The 17,540-nt window shown below is 35.2% G+C and overlaps 2 protein-coding genes across 2 annotated transcripts in view; both read right to left on the bottom strand.

The window, feature by feature from the left end:
- Positions 4,392 to 5,667, bottom strand: LOC105163580 (transcriptional regulator SUPERMAN-like). Its single transcript, XM_011081991.2, has 2 exons — positions 5,513 to 5,667; positions 4,392 to 5,390 (listed from the first exon to the last, which is right to left on the bottom strand). Exon 2 carries the CDS (start codon positions 5,260 to 5,262, stop codon positions 4,645 to 4,647), a length of 618 nt encoding a protein of 205 aa, XP_011080293.1. The 5' UTR covers positions 5,263 to 5,390; positions 5,513 to 5,667; the 3' UTR covers positions 4,392 to 4,644.
- Positions 9,178 to 17,540, bottom strand: part of LOC105163579 (myosin-11-like) — a 16,715-nt gene continuing 8,352 nt past the window's right edge. The window contains exons 25-39 of the mRNA XM_011081990.2: positions 17,500 to 17,540; positions 16,541 to 16,655; positions 16,408 to 16,437; positions 16,076 to 16,327; positions 15,834 to 15,989; positions 15,418 to 15,615; positions 13,490 to 13,633; positions 11,475 to 11,545; positions 11,288 to 11,387; positions 11,161 to 11,217; positions 10,656 to 10,712; positions 10,486 to 10,566; positions 10,258 to 10,312; positions 9,949 to 10,180; positions 9,178 to 9,537 (exon numbers count right to left, since the gene is read on the bottom strand). Of these exons, the coding sequence (XP_011080292.1) occupies positions 10,029 to 10,180; positions 10,258 to 10,312; positions 10,486 to 10,566; positions 10,656 to 10,712; positions 11,161 to 11,217; positions 11,288 to 11,387; positions 11,475 to 11,545; positions 13,490 to 13,633; positions 15,418 to 15,615; positions 15,834 to 15,989; positions 16,076 to 16,327; positions 16,408 to 16,437; positions 16,541 to 16,655; positions 17,500 to 17,540 (1,509 nt within the window). The 3' untranslated portion in view covers positions 9,178 to 9,537; positions 9,949 to 10,028. The remainder of the gene's footprint in view (positions 9,538 to 9,948; positions 10,181 to 10,257; positions 10,313 to 10,485; positions 10,567 to 10,655; positions 10,713 to 11,160; positions 11,218 to 11,287; positions 11,388 to 11,474; positions 11,546 to 13,489; positions 13,634 to 15,417; positions 15,616 to 15,833; positions 15,990 to 16,075; positions 16,328 to 16,407; positions 16,438 to 16,540; positions 16,656 to 17,499) is intronic.

Below are 17,540 nucleotides of genomic sequence, written 5' to 3'. Positions count from 1 at the left end.
AGGTGTTTGAAAGTGTTGGTTGCCGTAATTCAGATTCGGGTGGTCCCTCCATCCGGGGTTGTATGTGTTGGAGAAAGGATCATATCTTCTCTGTTGTTGTCCGACGAATCCTCCTACGGCGTCGGCATGTTCGGTAGTTGATTCTTGAAGAGTTGGGCACATGTCGGTAGCATGTCCCGTTAAGGTGCAGATACCACATGCTTTGACTTGTTGATAGATATCTGCAACAACTTTTTCAACAACAGTTGTGAGTTGATTTAAACGTTCTTCAAGATTACTTACCTCGTGGCTCTTCCTAGGTGGATCATCATGTCTAACCCCAAATTGTTGCGTGTTGGACGCCATAGTCGAGATTAGTTTACGCGCCTCGGTGGGGGTTTTGTCGAACAATGCTCCACCACTTGCCGCATCTATCAGTTTTCTATCCATATTTGATAGACCTTCATAGAAATATTGGATCAACAGGTGGTTCGGGATTTGATGATGGGGGAAACTCTCCACTAGTCGATTGAATCTTTCCCAATATTCGAAAAGACTTTCTCCCGCGAATTGTCGAATTCCGCTGATCTCCTTCCGGATTGTTGTGGCTCTTGAGGCAGGGAAGTATTTCTCAAGGAACTGTTTTTTGAGATCGTTCCATCTTGTAATGGATCCTGAAGGTAGGAGATACAACCAATCTTTCGCTTGATCGGCGAGAGAGAAGGGGAATGCTCTCAATTTGACTTGTTCCTCGCTTATGCCTTGTGGTCGCATTCCGGAACACACCACATGGAATTCCTTCAGATGCTTATGTGGATCTTCACCTGCGAGACCACGGAAGGTAGGAAGTAAATGAATTAATCCAGATTTCAGTTCAAAATCTACCTCTAAATCGGGGTATTCAATGCACAGTGGCTGCTGATTTAGATCGGGCAACGTCATGTCATTGATCGATCTTTCAGGGATCAAAGCCATTGTCCCTTCTTCGGATTCGCTTATGGATTCCTCAAATTCAAAATTTGGGTCTTCTTTGTCTTTGTATGGAGTGGATGTTCCTTCCAGTTGTTGCTTAGTCTCCTGACGAAGTCTTCGTGCGGTCTTTTCGATTTCGGGGTCGTATACCAATTCACCTGTACGAGAAGACCTTGGCATTAATGGTGATAAAAATCAAGTAACTAAAAATAAAGAAATATACTTAAAAACGCCAATCCCCGGCAACGGCGCCAAAATTTGATGAGTGTCAAAGTCACCAAAAATAATTCCTACTACACTTGTGAAAGTGGGAGTAGGGTCGATCCACAGAGATTGGCTTTATGAGAGAGAGATTTTCCGGTTAAGGCTAGGATTATGCTTGATTCTCGTGAGTTGATCATTGATGCAAGAATAACACGTGTATTGGACAAATAAACCAGTTATGGTCGTTGGTACGACCTAACAACCTCACCTTTCCTTACCTTTTCGTTAGCCAAGGTACGACCGTTGGCTAGATCTCTAATTAATAGACAACCTTGGGAACGTCCACAAGATTTAATCTATTAACAACATTAAGAATTAGAATGGCCTGATTCTAATCAACAAACTCCTACGAGGACAATTCGTTTAAACTAGATCATGCATTCCCCATAACATAATTAAATACTGTGACATAACTAATCATGCTACGTTGCCACTAAGTATTGAACTAAATAAACAATTACACGGATTTATAAAGTTCAATTAGCTAAGCAAACCTTCTTGATAATGAACAACCGGCCGAATCATTCATAAATCAGATGTTTGTAATTAAAGCACAGAGAATAACATGAATATTTGTTTGACAAGTGTAGAACGCAGATTAGATCTCACAACATAATGGGAATCAAGCAATCACCATACCTTAACCAGGAAATAAGGAATTTAGCCGGACATATTAATGGAAGAACACACTAGAAAGTGGAATTCCTTTAATTCCAGTAGTAAAATAAAATAAAAGAGAAGAGATGAACAGAGAATTCTATAGAGTTCTAAGATAAAAACTGAATTACTTCTAATAAAGAGATCCTCCCTATTTATAATAAAAGTCCCTTACGAATCTAGACGTAATGGGGGGATAGATACGTGATAAACTCTAAAAAGGTAAATAGATTACAAAAGATAAGCTTAAAAGAATCCTTTCTAAATCTAAACACTTGATTCCTTTATCTCTTGGGGATATCATTCGTGCTTATCCTTATCCCGAGTTGACTACTCCATTAAGCGTGGGCGCACTTTGTCAATTTTGCAGAAACGTCCTTGTAATCTTCCTTTTTGCTGAATATGCAATAAAATCACATAATTAGGAATATTTTGGCTTAAAAAAGGAAGATTAAATTGCTATAAAATCATTATAATTGCAGAGTTATCACATATGCTATGCACATGCCGTTTTTGTTAAAATATATTAGCCGACATAATCTAACGAAATGACTAAAAATTTTTCATTAATAAGAATTTTATGATTAATGAAGCGAAAAATATACCGGCTCTAAAATATGGAGGGAAAAATAACAAAGTTACCCAATTTTCGGTTGATAATAATTAAATTTCTAATAGATGGAAAGAGGGTGGATGGGTGTAAGAAAGGTAGTACAAAGAGGTGTAAATGAAATTTAGTGAATGGAAAGGGACATATAATAATGTATATAAATAGATAGAGGAAAGGAAATAGTGACGTATGTTGTTCCTTTATCCCATACCCCTCTCCTCATAACTATGTTGTCTAAATTCTCTTTCACTAAAAACATACCCTCTGCCGACCCCAGGTTTCTCATCTTCCCCAAAAGTACTACTTCTTTTGTCTTCCATTTTTCACCTGTCCTCCCCTCCTCTCACACATCTTCTTGTCCCTCATCTCCCTAATTACCTACCTACCCTCCCCCCACTACCCACTTCATATAATTCTATGATCTATCATCCTCTTACATCTCCAACAAAATTATAATTTTAGTCCCATCAAATTGAGAGTTCAATACTTTTAAATCATTTGTTTTACGAGAAATGATCTCAAAATTGTAAAAACTCAATGCATTTAGTCATTTGTTTTACGAATTTTTAAAATAGCCCTAAAATTGAGATAATTCGATATATTTAGTCCCGTGTTCAAGTTTCTGTCGAAAAATAGACGGCAATGACACGTGCAATATGCGTGTTTGTTAGTTTGGCTGTCGGGTTGGGTGCTCACGCAACTTATGGACACACACGTTGCACGTGTCACGCCATCTCTTTATTTATGAAAACTTGGACAAGGGACTAAATTTGTCGAGTTTTCTCAATTTTAATATCATTTTAAAGTCCCTTAAAGATATGATTAAATGTAACGAGTTTTTTCAATTTTGGAATCAATTTAAAAATCTCGTAACACAGAGACTAAAAGTAATGACCCCTATCTTATAGAATTAAAAGTATAGTTTCACCAAAATCTATATTATAAAGACGTCAGTACATAATATAATAAATTATATTGATATGATGCGAAATGACACAAACATGAGTTTTAATAGACTTTTAACGGATGTTCTTGAACTACATCTATAATGTAGTTATAAGCATATTATGCAAGAAGTTTAAACCTTAATTACTGAGCATACATTTGAAGTAAAAGAAGTGAAGTATACTGGGATTGAAGAGGCCAAAATACCAGTTTCTATAAGGAGAAAGGCCATCATGCCACTGACAACCAGGCATTTGTTGGGAACATGCAAAGGAGCAGGTATCGGAAAATGCAATATCCCTTGTGCACAGACCAAAATAACATTTGCAATAAAAGCTTGACATCTCTAAGGTACTTACAACCTCAGTACTAGGAGTAACAGTTTACTCCTCAATACATGTAATGTATTAATTAGTAGCATGCATCTCACTGAGACAAAAGCAAGAAAATAATCTCAACTGATAGACTTTTTCTTAATTCCTATCCTCTGCACACACACACACATAAATACATATATATCCCTTCTTCTAGTACTGTCTGATCATCATGTTCTTGTGCCTGGCTCTTAATTTGCTGTAAGGAATTTAATGGGCTTTGGAGACTGGCAACTGCTTGAGTTCTTGAATTAGGTTTGATGAATCATGAATTCGGACAATTAATTAATAATGCCAGCTACTCTAATTAATATCACAAATTATATAATAAACCTTATTTCTAGTTTTGATCAAGAATTAAGAGGAAACCCACGTACATATGTTTAATTGAAGGGGGGAATGGATGTGATTTCAATTGCAAATCTTTTTGATCATGTTCACTGTCATCATGATCATCTGTACCATGATTTCAGATTAAATTCCAAAGAAAGCTAGACAAGAACATTAATCACCAAATGGCTGATGATGCAAGAAATGGACACAATCGAATTAATCAAGCTAGGGACATATTGATCAGAAGAATTAATAATGTATATCCGTCACCAAGAAAATAGTACAGAAACAGGATAATCGACGATAATGCGATCCCTGAACTACGAGTTTCTTAATTTCTTTTAATTTGACGTGCTGGGAATTAAAACCTAGAAAACATTGTTGCCGGAGGAACGAAGAAACTTCCGAGTTCATGACTTCAAACTTAGCAAATACATACATGAAATTTAACGATGCAGCAAAAAATATTGAACACAGTACGATATTACATTACGATACAAACATTCTAAGTTAATTACACCCAAGTCTAAGCTCCAAATCCAAATCCTGATCCTTAGTGTCTTGGAGCAAACCCAAGTTCAAATCTAACCTAACAAACTCACTTGCTGTCCAAACCCTTGCATCCCTTCTTCTCGCTAAGCTTGTGACGTCGAGCATTGTCCCTTTGGCCGTCGTCTTTCCCCTTTCTCCTCCACGAAAGGCGGTGATACTGCGCTCGATAACGGCTGGAACCGGCTTTTCTTGGTGCTGCGAAGCTGAAGGGGGTGAGTAATTAGGTAGAAATGAATGACATGAAATACTATTATAAGGTGAAAACTTAGCAACGGAAGGCCTCAACCGTGTCGACGATGACAAAGAAAAACTAGGGTTAGGGTTAGGGTTAGGGTTGGGAATTTGAGAATCCCATGAAGGTGAGAGTCTCATTCTTGCCCTATCTCTCCTATGAACATTCATATGACCACCAAGAGCTTGTGCAGACTTGAACTCCTTCTTACAAAAGCTGCACCTGTAGTTCCTTTGAGGCCATGAAAACCCGTACGTACGATCCTTCTCAAAGCTTAAGGTTGTCCCATCCCATGAATCCCTGATCAACCTCTGATCACAACCACCCCACCTCAATTTCTCCATTTTTCTTCTCAAACAAGAAAAGAGAAGAAGAAGCAACAAATTCAGAGACGGATGATATCCGTCTCCAAAGACCTTTTGTGACAGTGATGCAGAAGCTGATTTCTGCTAAGGCTTTAGAACTGAAAAACCTGCAGTGTTTAGAAGAGAAAGGGAAGCTTTCTATGAGAGGGGCTGATGGATGAGGACTGTAATTATATATGTAAACAGCAGGTGAGAGAAAGCATTAAGAGGAGTAGTAGTCGTAGTTCACCTGCAAAAATGTCTGTTGCCAAAACTGGGGATTGCTTAAACAATGAGTGCAGAAGCTTTAGGGTTCCAGTGGGGTTACTTTTTCCCCAAATATAGCTGAAATCTAGTGGATGTTTAGCACTCTTCACATTATTATGTATGCTTTTCAACCAGCTTTTTGCAACTACAGGGAATTATCATTCTTTGTGTTGCATGTTTTGGCAGATATATATATACATATATTGCACTAACTTTCTTGAAGAATATTAGTATAGAGATTTTCAGTGAATTGACTTCCCAAGGTGCCACACAATTTGTTCTCTTTCTAGCTTAATTTACCTGTGATGTGACCTGCACTGCGATCGATACTCCTTTGTGCGAAATATGATTTGTTTTGACTTTGCATAAAACTTATGATTTTTATTTTGAAAAAGGCGCATCATTGCAAGAGATGAGGCTTTGGAGCAATAAATTACTCAAACTCCTTATCTGCAATCGATGTGGAAAACTTGCATACATCATCAATATAATAAATAAAAATAGATTTTGAAAACAACTGGTGAAACTGATCAATTTTGTCTAACCATTACTGGTTAATTAATTGACTAGTTAACACAATAATAGTAGTAGCGCCTAACTTAATCTATATTCTTCATCTACCAATTATGTTTTAACCCAATTGTTAAAACTAGGTCACAGGATTGATACAAAAGTTATGAGTTTTTGTGTTACCGGATATATGTGAGTATTTTATTTAATTTTATATGAGTTTATTGAAATTTGTTTTATTATTTTTTTATTATATTGATTGGATTATATTGGTGTAATCATAATATTATTGTTTAATTTTTATGAAAATTAATTAAAAAAGAAAGAAAGAAAGAAAGACAGACTTACTAACTTGGAAAATTTTACCATTCTAAATTTCCTAGTGCGGGTCTTGGGTTCGGATAATGTGATAAAATTTCAAAGAGTTTAGTAGGATATTCTTATTCGAATTACTCAAATATAGAATTTGTCGATGGTTGTTTCTTATGGAATTACTTCTCATATCAACTTTGAACTTCGTGAATTATATAAAACAAAAAATTATAAAATTAGTTCTGTGAGTATAGAGTTAGTAAAATTGGTCTGGTAACTTTGGAACTGGTGATTTTTATTCTTTATATTTTAAATTTATTGCAATTTTGATCTTTTGATCGAAAATTAACAAATTCACTAGGGTTTAGGGTTTCGGCATTGAAATGAACTTTATTTACATAGCCAGCATCCTACGTGGATGCTGACATGACAAATAAAGAAGAAATGGAGGGAGGTGGTTGGCGTTTATGAAAACTGATCGAAGGCCATAACGTGGATGGTGTCATTGATGGAACTGATCGCAGGAATGTGTGTGTTGTGGGAAGGCGAACATAGGGGTACTGGTCCGTCAACGAGATGATTGCTGGTGGCGAAAATATGATGGAGAAAAGTCGCGAGGCGATGAAAAAGTAGTGAAAATGAAAACAGAAATAACCAACCGAATAGTGGACAAAAATGGATGGGCTTGGGTGCAAATGATTTGCCGAAGGATGAGGATTCGATTGGTAGTAGTCTCAAATGATGGATAGATCGGATGGCAACAAATTGAGAAGAAAAAGAAAATAAATTTAGGAGGTTTAACAACAGCGAGAGGCAAAAAAAAATGTGGTCTGGGTGTGGTTAAGGCAAGGGATTGGGTTGCTAGAGGCGAGGGCGAGGGTGAGGGCTCGCGGCGATGGGAGACGGGAGAGAGAGGGGACCAGGCAGCGATGAGGGTGGTGCAGGTAGGGGTGTTGGGTGGCCAGAAGGGGGACCAAAGGGGATAGGCGGTGGTGTTGGTTTTTTTTCTTTTTTTCTTATGTCATCATCCTATGAGAATGTTATATGTTTGGAGTCGGAACTCTATGCCCCAATTTTTTCGGATAAAATTTGGCAATTTTTAGTCAGAAGACTAAAATTTTCACTAAATTGAAACTTATAGGATTAAAATTGTCAATCCAATATTTACAAAATTAATTTTGCCACCCCCTATACTTACAGGATTAATTTTGCAATTTCTCCTTTATAAAATGTATACAACAATGACTTCTTGCTTATATCTCTCAGTATTTTATGTTTATTATTTTAGGTAAATTACATTGACACCTCCTGAACTTAAATTTCAAAGAAAACATAATTTTTTGGTGTAATTATACGTAAAATTCATGTAGTTTAAAAAAATGCATTTAGTATCCTGATATTTATTTTCATTTAGCAAATAGATTTAGTCAAAATTTATCGAATTTGTTGATATTTAAAAAAATAAATAAAAATTCATATTTACCCCCATTGATTTATTACAAGTCAAAAAATTCTTTTTTCTGACCAAATTATACTTGTACATTTTCACACATTAATGCATGTGAGGAAATACATCTATACCTTTATAAGGGCAGTTTGGTCAAAGAAAGATTTATTTGATCTGTAATAAATCGATTGGAAGTACATATAAATTTTTATTCTTTTTTGTTTTTACTAATATCAACAAATTAGGTAAATTTTGACTAATTGAGGGATCTATTTTTACTAATTATTAGGCAGAAACAAATGTCAAAGGTCCTATATGTAATTTCTCAAACCACAAGAGGTTTACGTGTAATTACAACAAATCTCAAGAGAGAGCAATATAATTATCACTAATTCTAATTACACAATAAAATAACCCTTGTACTTCCCAAAATTACGAGTACACTGCTGCTTGAGGTTGTAATTATAATTTACATAAACATGTTTTCATGGGAAAAAAAGAATTGCACAAATACCTCTTAACATCAACAAACTCTTAAGGCGTGTACATGTAATTCACAAATGGCATAGAGTGTTTCGCATAATTAGACTTAAGATCTAAAAATAACAATATAATTTACTCTATTATTTTTTTCAAAAAAGAATAAACATTTACTAGAGTATAGAATTGAACAATTAACGGATAATTATCTCAACAGGAAAAATTACAATTTACATCCCAGAACTTACCCTTTATGCAATTTTGATTCCATTATTTTAGCACCCACCAAATTTAATCCCATGAGTTACAGGAACTTACAATTTTAGTCCCAACCATAGATTTCATTACATAATTACGGAACACAAATCATGTGCACCCTCCATTAAATCTTAACATAATTTGACTAAAGTTGCTAAGGTTTGTGACTTATGAGATTAAATATGATGAATGCTAAAACAATGAAACTAAAATCGCAAAGAGAATAAATTGTGAGACGTAAAATTGCAATTTTCCCTATCTTAACAATAAGATCAAGAATATATATATATGTGTGTGTGTGTGTGTGTGTGTGTAGTTTTAATGAAACAAAAATGAAATACAACTACTAGTTGGTGCATTAACTGAAGAGGATCTTATATGGTGTACTACAGGGTAAAAAATATAACTGCTGAGCTATTTAACACCAACAGTTTGAAGGGCAATGTACATGGCCCCCTAAGTTGTTACATTTTAAGGAAAGAAACAATTAATAGAGCTGTTTTTGAGCAATGAAAGCCATCATATATCTTGTCAACAATTCATATCATAAAAAGGTAAACAACAGTGAAGCATTATGGAACCTGACATTCAAGTACAGCATCAAATCAATGAAGATCAATATTTTTCTTGCAATAAGGGCCTATGTTTATTACACAAGAATTATCAAAACAAATAAAAAAAAAAAAAAGGTGTATTATTCATTTACATTTGTTATGAATGTCTGTGACTAATCAACTACAAACTCCTCAAAAGGGTGAACTTCTATACTACACAAAATTTCATTCCTAAGCTCTATCTTCTCACCTCGTTAAGACAATCTGCTTTCTAACACCTCCGATGATCAACCTATGACGCATGACCGGGAGCATTCATTCAGATCAACTCCCGTCTCCTAGCTAACATAACGGTTCAACCGTGTACATGTTTTTCTCCTTCGAACCAAATGCATAAATGTATTAACACATTCCAGTTTCCAGCCAGCAACAAGCATATTGGAAGTTCTGTGGCCATGAGCACACGCAAATCAGAGATTTCTGGTTACACCACACACAATATTTGTGTTTTGTAAACTGATTGGAAATCTGAAAAGTGGCCACTGCCCCAAAAACTACACCAGACCAAATTCCAGAGCTTAAAACTACACACAGCTATTACTGAAACATGTCCCAATTATTGCAGCAAATGTAAAGCCGTTATCACTATTTCTCGTTCTCCTATGCCTGTGATCTTGTGAGTGGAGGGGAGGAGTGTTGTAAATATGTCTTTATCATACAACCAGCATTCACATACCATAAAGAAAATTAAATGTACATCTTTCTTGAAATGATCAGTTTCTTAAAGAATGTAATGTCAGATTGGCTACAGGGTCTTGTATGAGAGAACGCATCCCTTGAGAATTATAGTTCACTTACCACATACGATTCAGGCATGTCCTCAAAAATGAGGATGTTTCGGCTGAGATTCAGACAGAAAAAAGATTAACTACGATCAGTTAGTTTGTGGCAGGCAGTAAAAAGCTGAAGCCCGAATTTTCGCGAATGAGCGGCGGTGGTTCAATGTCTGAAATATCAAAACGATCCATCGATTTGGAGAGATCATCGACTGAAAATGGTATGCTGCAACATACAAAGATTAAGAACAAATAAAGAGAGATTTGAGAAGAAATGGCGAAACCAATATAAATTAATAGCAGCCTTAAAGTGGATGGATAATGTTCATTTTCAACACAGCATTGTTTGAATCCTCAGTCATCAACACCCTCATGTTGGATATTACCTGTGAATAAAAATGTCAGTAAAAGCCTCTCAACCAATTTATATGATCATTTAAAAACATGAGGCTGAAGGCATATGAACCATATGTTATTCTTTAGCTGCTCTATGTTTGAAATGCATCAGCAGTTGAGTCAACAACTGAAAGCAGAGATAAGACAACTAACAAGGACTTACATCTTGGGATAAGCTATGCGTGCCGTATTTGTCATCCCAGTACATTGTACTGATTCTATAAAGCTGTTGAATGCTGAGGACCTGTAAAGGACAGAAAAACTCATCAGCATAAAGAAACGCAGATTTAACATGCCAGTTTCTTAAGAAAATCATATTTACGGACTACTTACAGGACACAGATCATGACTTATTTCATCCAGGGTCTTCTTTGGCTTCTGATGTATAACCTGTTACAGCAAACCAAAAGTTTTGATACAATTAAATTTTGATTCATTTTGTATTTCTAAAATCACAAACAAGGGCTTTCGTGGTTGGCGCCAAGACATAAGAATTATAAGGATTAAAGTATAAAAAACAAATCCCTTAAAGTAAGATGATTTCCAATAATCTCATCCAACTATAATGGCATTTCTGAGTTTAGGTGGTGCATAACTCATGTGCTTCCTCATAAACTTTTCCCCATCTTTTATTTTTTCTGATATATGTTGAAGCAATTTCCCTCTTGATTTACTTTTCCGTCATTACACATTCAGGCTTCAGTCTTTCCATGGTGTATGTACCATTTAAGCATAACATAGGGAACACACTTTTCCATATAACTTGAATTTTCTACAATGATTACCACAAGCATGGGAAGAATCCTCCATGTAAAGAAAAGATAAGTCAGGAAAATACCAGGAACCCAATAGCCTGTCTGATATGCTTGAGCTCATCCCAAGCTGTACCTGCGTACTGGAATATGTAGCAAATTTAGCAGGATAATAAAAAGCAAGCCATACATATCTTTCCTAAACTTAAGTACCTCATCAGTTGCCTTGTAACACCAGTGCTCTAGTTCAGCCAATCCAGCTTTGACATATTCACCGTTACTAAATGAACAGCATTCTCGTCTTAGTAAAAGACTGCACCAAGGAAATATTAGTCCAAGGCCTAGTGACAAGACTTAGCAGTATATACAATTAAGTTAACAAAGTAATGTACTGCTACACCTGTTGAATAACTGGACGTTGATGAATGAAAACAATTGAGTGAACACTTTCCGAACTAAAAACGGAGGTACCTGAGATGGATCCCAATAAAATTTGTCAAATGTCCGAATGGATAATGATAGACACTCATTATAATCGGTACCTTGAAAACAACATCTTGGTAACCCTATAAACTATAGGAAAGGATGAAAACTTCATGCAGACCAGATTTGAAAAAACAAAAGCTAACTGTAAAGGAAACCTTAAGCGCATCAGATGCCATTCAACAGCCCAAAACCATCTTCAATGATTCTGTATCAACTTATATGAATTATCTGTTATGTTATCCTGGGTATCATCAGAAAAGAATCTACATTTCCAGGATTTCCAGAATAGAACTCTGCACCAGAGTCTATTCTTTATCCTAAGTCATATTACTACATGGTAAGCAATTGATACGGTTAATAAGAATTCAAAATCCTACTAGGTTAGGATTAGAGTTGTCTATATAAAAGTTGTTTAAGATAAAATTCCGAATCTTTGTGCTGATGCCATGGAGTTGGAATGCATTCTCTACTGTATAATAATATCAGATGCTAAAATAGTCGCTAGTTGTTTCCATCTAAACCTTCTAGCTTTAATCCTTTACCCATCTCTTATCTATATGGTCCATTTTTTGGGTGCCCTACCGGCAGCAACCTTTTCTTAATGACACTATTTTGTCTATTCTTCTCGAAGATTTTTTCCCAAGTTAGATTTTAAAATGGCTTCTCCCAGTTGCCAAACAATTGAAAAAGTATCTCTATAAATCCGAAACCATTAACCACCTAATCCATGTTTTCTTCTGAATCTTATACAGGGAAAAATGTTTTCCGCCTCTAGACTATTTTTATGTTCTAAACCTTCGCCGAAGTCAAAATCCTCGAGCAAAAGAAGAGCCCCAACTTCATCTGGCAAAACTCAAGAGGGCCAAGAAAACCATAATAATCCAAGTTGATGGACCCCTTCAAGTAGAATAAATGATTTAATTTTATCCTCAAATCTTTGGGGGTAAAGGCTATATCAGGGGTGGTTCCAACCATAGGTTGGTAAATTTTAAGCCACCTCAAATCAGCATAAGGTGGAGTTTCAAGGACCTCAAAACCTGATTACAGAATTTTTTTTTCACTGCTGCATGGAATAGTTTATCAGCAATGGAGATGCAAGAAACGACCGAAGCATCTATGAAATTTCAATTGATAATGATTTTCAATGTATTCCTTTAAAACAAGAAAAATAAAGGACCAACAGCAATACTTTCACAACATAAGTGTTCAAAGTATTGATACATGATATCAGGGAGTAAGTAACCCTTGGTCAGTAAATATGCACAATCGATGATGAGATTGAATATGGCATTACCCATTTATGTAACCTAGTTCCCACTGCCGATGATCCTAGATAGCACAGAACCCTTCACAGACTTCCTTTTACAGATAAAGAATAACAAGTGATCTGTGTGAAGTTAACCAGTTTAAAGCTATAACAGAATATGACTGGAGAAATTTGTATAAAAGTTTATGAGAAGAAAAGTACTAATGACCATTAAAGAAAATTGGTGGGCGGTAGACTAGCAGTAAATGTCAAATTCCTACATATGAGTTAGGAGATTGACATCTCCTGTGTCTAGGTCACTCTTCAACCCAGTTGTTGTACAGAAGAGTTTAGGATTTTAGTTAATAGATAACATGATAAATAAAAAGATACGGCTTTCATCCTGGGACCTAGGCTTGGATTGTAAGTTTATCATGGAAGGAAAGTGGGTATGGGGGGAAATCATCAGTATGGTGAACATAAGTATATGCATTGCATAGATGCACAGAGGTAACATGAAAGTCATTCCCAAAACAAAAATTCCTAACACTGAAAAGGAATACATCTTTTCAACTGATTAATGAAAGGTCATGCCATCATATATGAGCAACACGTCGGTAACGATTAAGTCATAGTTCCACAGCTATAGCAGGCAAAAATGTGTGCAACAAAATTGCGCTTACATGGTTCGTTTTAAGTACGTTGAGAAAATTCCCAAGGCTCTTTACAATTCCTTGCCAGTGAGAAATTAAAATCTCCTGGGCAGCAGACTTTTCTTGAGTGCGGGCTGCTCCTTTAATTAAGTTTGCTCGCGATATTCTTGGAGCCTACATCAATAAAACCACATAAAAGGTAAAGTGATAGATGAAACTGAATCTCACAGCCTCATCTGGCTTCCAGGAAAAATAAGACAAAAAAAAGGAATAAATACAATTTACCCCCCTTGAACTCTCTAGTATTTGCCTTCACCTTAATGAATTAATAAGTGTGAAATTTTCCCCCTAAATAAGTGGTTGATGAGTGGAAATAGGCTGTTGCCTATTAGTAATCATCATCAATTTAATTGTCTCCTCATAAAGTTTGTGACAAATTGCTCTGTATACCCTTCGTAGGTCTTTTATTTAAATTCAAAATTAGCTTTTACCGAAAGAAAATAGTTTACACAAGTTAAAAGATGACCAAAGTCTGATACTTTATTGAAAGAAGAGAAATTTGAGGTAATTAATAAATGGAACAAGATAGATATCTTTAAGTTTCCTCCCAAGGATTTTGTCAGAAAATCATTAAAAGACCTAAGAAATGAAAATATTTTTTTCCAGTGGCAAAATCAATGCTTCCAAGGACATAAGTTCATGCCTTTTCAAAATAATAAAATGATATAAGTTTACCAAACTAGTTTATGATATAAAGATGTACAAAAGGGCCTATTACATAACAAATCAAAACAAAACAATTTCTATCTTTAATGATGTAAGTAATTATTTAATATCAGAGTGCATATCTTACATTTTTAGTTTATTATATTATATAAAAATCAGTCAACGCATGCATATATCTATAATTTTCATTATTATAAAATGGATATATTACGATAGGGTAACTTGACATTTATATCTTTTGCTTTTAAGAACAATATGCTCGTAAAAACTAAAACATTAAATACTCATCATTTTACTAAAAGGTTCATTAATATTTATTATATCAGTTTACATACATATTCTAGGGATAAGTTCTTTAAGGATAGATTTATGACAATTCCTTCATTTGCTATCGAGAATGTCATTTTGGTAATTAACAAAAAATCTCAAAAAAAGATTGCAATCCAAAATCTTTTTAGTTCTAAAGAAATTATTGTAACTTAATTGATTGGAAGGTTATAAGATACAGGTGGCTGTTAATTGAATCAATTGGAACATGGAAAAAAAATTGTTCAAAAACTATTTTTCCATGGAGCATCTTTATATACTTCTTCAAGAAGCTCCAAATAAATTTTAGTAAATTTGCAAATATTAGTTGAAAAAATGAATGCATAAAAATCCAAACATTTAAGGCCATGAAGAACCTAAAAAGTCTTTTGAATATGAAGCCAAAAGAATAAAGGAAAACCATTTAGTTCTCACCTTTCAATTTAATTTTTTTTTGTAAGTGCAAATGAGTCCTTGGACAGATGGACAAGATGATGTCAGCAATTTGTATAAATTATAAAAGCAACCACATTTTAAAATATAAAGATGATTTTTTTATAAAAATAAATACTTGATAAATAAATTCTTACAATGTGAAGTTGAAGTTGGGTGGAGAAACTGTCGGGATGTATATATAATACTACGAGGTAGTTTCATCTGAAAGCAACTCAAAATAAAAGGAGGTGTGCCCGTCTATACAAAAGGAGACTAATGGGAGTTGAAGACCAGTGGGGCAAATGTCAAGTTTATTATCTCGGGGTTTTATGTGACCTGTCTTATTGAACAAAGGGGTTTATGTGACCTTTTAGAAAATTGAAGTGAGCAAACTGTATGTAACCCTAATATATATCCTGGCAATCTGTATTTAACCCTAATATATGCTGAATTTCTTCAATAATTTGATTATATAAGTTGAATCCACTTACCTGGATGCATAGTCCGAGCAGTGGAGAAATCTCTTTTTTCAAATTATCTCGGATCATGCCATAAATTTTCTCCACATAAGCAGTCAGCTGTTGTTTGAACAGTAATGCAGGGTACTTGGCATCTACTTGGCGTATGGTACCAGCCGAATCATCACTAAGTAAAGAAAGATTAACGCCTTGAGGGGTACCTCGGAAACTCTAGGGGAACAGAGGCATTTTAACAATTAGAAAATGCTTATAGACTGCAAACTAATTTGGCATCTACTTGGCGTATGGTACCCGCCGAATCATCATTAAGTAAAGAAAGATTAACGCCTTGAGGGGTACCTCGGAAACTCTAGGGGAAAAGAGGCATTTTAACAATTAGAAAATGCTTATAGACTAAAAATTAAGTATCATAATGACATATCTGTTACCTGTGTCATTCTCCCAAATAGAGTGGCTGATGGAGATCGCCGATGTTGTGGGGCGGCTCCAGCAGCTCCTCCAGCTTTCAGTGTGCGCTGCAGCAGCAACAATAAAGTCGATGCATTGGACAGCCAATAGGCCAATATATCATTGTTGTCCTGGGTCTTCAGTTCAAAGGTACATTAAAGTTATATAGTGATAAATAAAATAGAATATCACAAAACATGCCAATTAGATCCAGTTTTCCTACCTCAATGGCTGTGCCAATAGTTTGTATTATCCTGTCAAAAATGCTTGTCCTATCGACCTCAAATGAATGCCATTGCCTAAGACATTTGTAGATAATGCAGGCAGCAACGGGCCTGCCTCTGGAGAAGCCCAAGTGCTGAGCAATACAACGGATAAGCAAATCTTGATACTCTTGTTGCTTCTCGTTGAGTGACTTTTGAGGCCTATCATCCAGCTCTGATTCTCTTGAGTTCATTGAAACACTATGCAAATCCTTTTACATTTGTAACAAGATATTAACATTCTAGACTGTTTCCATAACAGACAAATGGTATTCAGAGTATATTGACTTACTACAGTAGTTTTAATTGTGCTTTCAGCTCTCTGACAAATTTCACAAAATCAAAAAGAAGAAACAAAATTATATATTAGTGCTAAATTCTATATGAGCAGAAATATTAATAAAGCAGTTTGTTTTTAGATTCACCTGCATAATTGACCTTGAACTTCTTGATAGCAATTTATTGTTCTGTGCCATGGCCAACGCCTGTTGGCGAAGAACTTTGTTTTCTGATTCTACGTTAGTCATCTTCTCTTCAAGCCTATCAAGGGGACAAGTTTTACATCAACTGTACCAATTGAAATATCACAAGAAATGCCACAAACCATTCCATGTTTAGAAACGAGTGGGTGAAGGAAAAGAGAAATACAATATAAAACTAAAGAAAAAAAATGCAAAGCCGGTGGACATGAATGCGGTTGGTAATTGAAAGAACTTAGAGATTCAGCTCTGATGTTCTTCATGGTGTCAAATGCATCACACATGTTATGGTTGATGATGCATCATTCTCCCAAGCAGAAAACAGAACATAGTTAGAAGAGATTAACAAAGTAGAAACATTTCTTGAAAAAACTAGGTGGAAAAAGAAATACAGCAATAAGTTTAGACAACACATGGCATCAAATTATTTCCCTACTTGGAGTTAATATTTGAACACTGCAGGAATATAAATAAGTTTTCTTGTTTTAACTTATCTTAATGATTTTCCCCCTAAATGATGAATTTTTTGAAGGAAAATCCTATAATACTTCCTGGAGCCAGAGCAAGATAAAATAATTAATCATTGATCCTATATCAGGATCAAATAATTATGCTCCAGCTTCTATGTAATACTCTATCATCGTAAATGATACAGACTTCTTATTGAACCAAAGTTTCTACTTTAGTCCTTCTAGTCCCCCAGTTTACATCAAGATGATCAAACAACATTAAAAGACCTTCAATGTCTCAAGTTAACTGTGTAATCCCTCTTAGTTCTAGCTCAATAATAAATTCAAGGAGAAATAGTCTACTTAAGCAACCTAAAATATACATGTTTAAATTTGCATTATGGAAGTTTTCCAGGGCAAAATGATGAAAGGAACAATTTATAATAATCGTTGTACCTGGTCAAAGATTCCTGAAGTTGCTGGACTCTTCTTTCAGC

Source organism: Sesamum indicum, linkage group LG6 (assembly GCF_000512975.1).
Source record: "Sesamum indicum cultivar Zhongzhi No. 13 linkage group LG6, S_indicum_v1.0, whole genome shotgun sequence".
Taxonomy (NCBI): Eukaryota; Viridiplantae; Streptophyta; class Magnoliopsida; order Lamiales; family Pedaliaceae; genus Sesamum; species Sesamum indicum.
Note: the sequence above shows the minus strand (reverse complement) of the source record. Positions and strands in the feature narration are given on the sequence as shown.

Bases quoted from the DNA above. Each gene is read 5' to 3' on its own strand.
- LOC105163580 (XM_011081991.2), bottom strand. From the start codon at position 5,262: ATGGAGAAATTGAGGTGGGGTGGTTGTGATCAGAGGTTGATCAGGGAT.